This window comes from Laetiporus sulphureus, assembly GCF_001632365.1.
Source record: "Laetiporus sulphureus 93-53 unplaced genomic scaffold LAESUscaffold_253, whole genome shotgun sequence".
Classification (NCBI taxonomy): Eukaryota; Fungi; Basidiomycota; class Agaricomycetes; order Polyporales; family Laetiporaceae; genus Laetiporus; species Laetiporus sulphureus.
Genome location: NW_024468762.1, coordinates 1 through 2,353, shown reverse-complemented (window position 1 = coordinate 2,353; position 2,353 = coordinate 1). Strand labels below are relative to the sequence as shown.

Sequence of the window (2,353 nt, the reverse complement as noted above, 5' to 3'; positions counted from 1 at the left end):
GAAGGGAAGGAGATGATGTGGTCACACTCGCCTTGAGTTCAGATGTGAACCAGATTGCCTCGAGGTGTTTGGAACCCCAGCCTTGGTAGAAAATAGTGATGCCGATTGGGTTGCATGTGGCCATGGTGCGTGAGGGCGAGATGGACTCATCGAGTAACAACATCCCGTCGAGGAGGTTGCAGAGTCCCCTGTCACGTTCCTTGTACTGATATGCAACTAATATGTGAGACACAGTGTAGGGAGTGACATGGGTTAATCCGGGTCATATCCGGGTGCTGCCTGCGGGTACATGAGCCTATGGGACATATGCCCATACCCAACCCATACCCATACTATCTACACCCGGGTTAATCTGTGGGTAAACAACAGGTACCCGCGGATAACCCACGGGTACTACTGCTTGATAGTACGAGTTTGTCGATTACAAGAAATGTTTTGTACATTACTACAGATGAATCACCTCCCGTGCTTTGCCCTTCGCAGCTGCCGTTGAGTCATCTATGACATCAAGCAAGCTTGCGCAAGCCTTCATATCTGGCAATAGAGGAGTTCCCACCCATGACCCCACAGCCATCTGAGCCTTGAACGTCTGAGATGATACCTGATGCTGGAGGTGGCTCACAGCAAGGTGTCCGACCCTTTCGGCATCAACAGAGGATGCTGTAATGATAAAAGAGCTACCGTCAGCTTCGCAGTAATAGCAAACAGATAACGACCTACCTGGTGCACTAAGATAGTCAAGTGCCATGTGAGCAAGCCACGAGCGCAACTGAGAGGCTTGTGACCAATAAGCTAATATGCTGTCTGCCTGCTTGATATCCTGACTAGACACGATTGGGGCCTCCAGATATGCATCTATGCTATCAAACGGATGGCTGCTTGTTAGTGCATCATCATCATGGAATGTACGTGCCCATTTGCTTTTCGTCTAAGTGTGCCAATTCAACATAACTGCCTGTAGCATAGTATTATGTACTCGCCTTTGTGCATGGTGCAACTGCCGGTGCACATGGAGAACTTTGTCCTTGACACAACTCTTTCCAGTGATTACGCAAGACTCGTTCAGCCTCAGCGTGATCTTCCAGCCACCAGTCAGGGTTCTTCTTGAACCACTCCAACTTCTTGTCAGGACACATAGCTAAGCCGGAAGTTAATGTATTATAGTCTTTACAATGCCATTTCGATGACTTGACATACCGATAGCAATACGATACACATCTGTATCATCTGTTAATGCATAGTACTTACCAACAACGAGAAGACTGGCTTTTGCAGCGATGCGGATAATACTCGGCAGTTCACCATCTTTATCAGTGAATATCGCCTTGAGTTGATGCTCAAGTCGCTCTAGCATTGGCACAGTCTGGTGCACCAGAGGTACTTCCACTTGCGAGAAAAGGTCGGTAATATCTTGGAATATCTGCTGTATATCAGATAAAGCAATCAAAATCAAACATGTGGAATACTCGCCTCCAAGACGGGTGCCAACTGGTAAGCCAACTCCCACTGGTCCTTGCCTAATGTGTAAGCTTGCAGGCTGTTCTTATCATCACTCATAAGCTGTTTCACTGGCGTCTCAAAGTGGATATGCACAGCAAGGCACGCAAAATCGCTGTTCCAGCGAGTCAGTACACGACGGTCAAGTGACTTCTTGTCTCCTTCAAGTTCTGGCTGTGCTTCCACCAATCGCTCGAACTTTTCCTGTAGTGTAGGGCTTTCATGAAGTCAATGAGCCAATCCAGTGACCTGTATAAACAAAAAAAGAAATCAGATGACCTCACCAACGTAGCTGCTGACAACTCACCTTCGCAAAAAGACATAGTGTGCTGGCTTCCTCCTTCGGCATCACGGAGATGCTGAACTTCTCATGAGCAATTTGAAGTGCCTGTGCATGCACTGACCTAATGGCAGCTTTGTCATGGGTGAGTTTGGCTTCATCAACTATGAAAATGTCACCAGCCTCATCATCTATGGCATCATTAGTCGCTTCAAGCACATCGCCATCTATAACAGTGATCTCCTCGACCCCAACTGCAGAAGTAGAGCCTGCATGCTTTCGCTTGGAGCCTGTTGCAATCTTGACAACCTTCTTCTTCTTCAGCTGTGCAAAGAAAAATGATATAAAAGCCTGAAACACTAGTCAGCATAGTGCAAAACATTACAATTGATGATGAAAATACCTTCGCTATAAGGTTGACAGTGTGAGGGAAACATCGCGTACGTGATACTGTTCCACGAAAACTATCTACCAGGGTTTCAGCTCAGCTGTCGTAGTATCACAATTGCTTGCATTATCCATACAAATAGTATGCAGCTGAGAGTAACAACTCATGATGTAGTCCAATGGCTTGAA

General features: G+C 46.7%; 1 protein-coding gene across 1 annotated transcript; it reads right to left on the bottom strand.

Moving 5' to 3' along the window:
• Positions 1-508: 508 nt before the first annotated feature.
• LAESUDRAFT_628661 (uncharacterized protein) lies at positions 509-1,228 on the bottom strand (the record flags this gene model as incomplete). The annotated part of the gene is made up of 4 exons (XM_040903366.1): positions 509-660; positions 721-928; positions 999-1,138; positions 1,198-1,228. Coding segments are annotated over 4 exons (531 nt in total), but the record flags the coding sequence as incomplete, so codon positions are not given.
• Between the last annotated feature and the right edge of the window lie 1,125 nt (positions 1,229-2,353).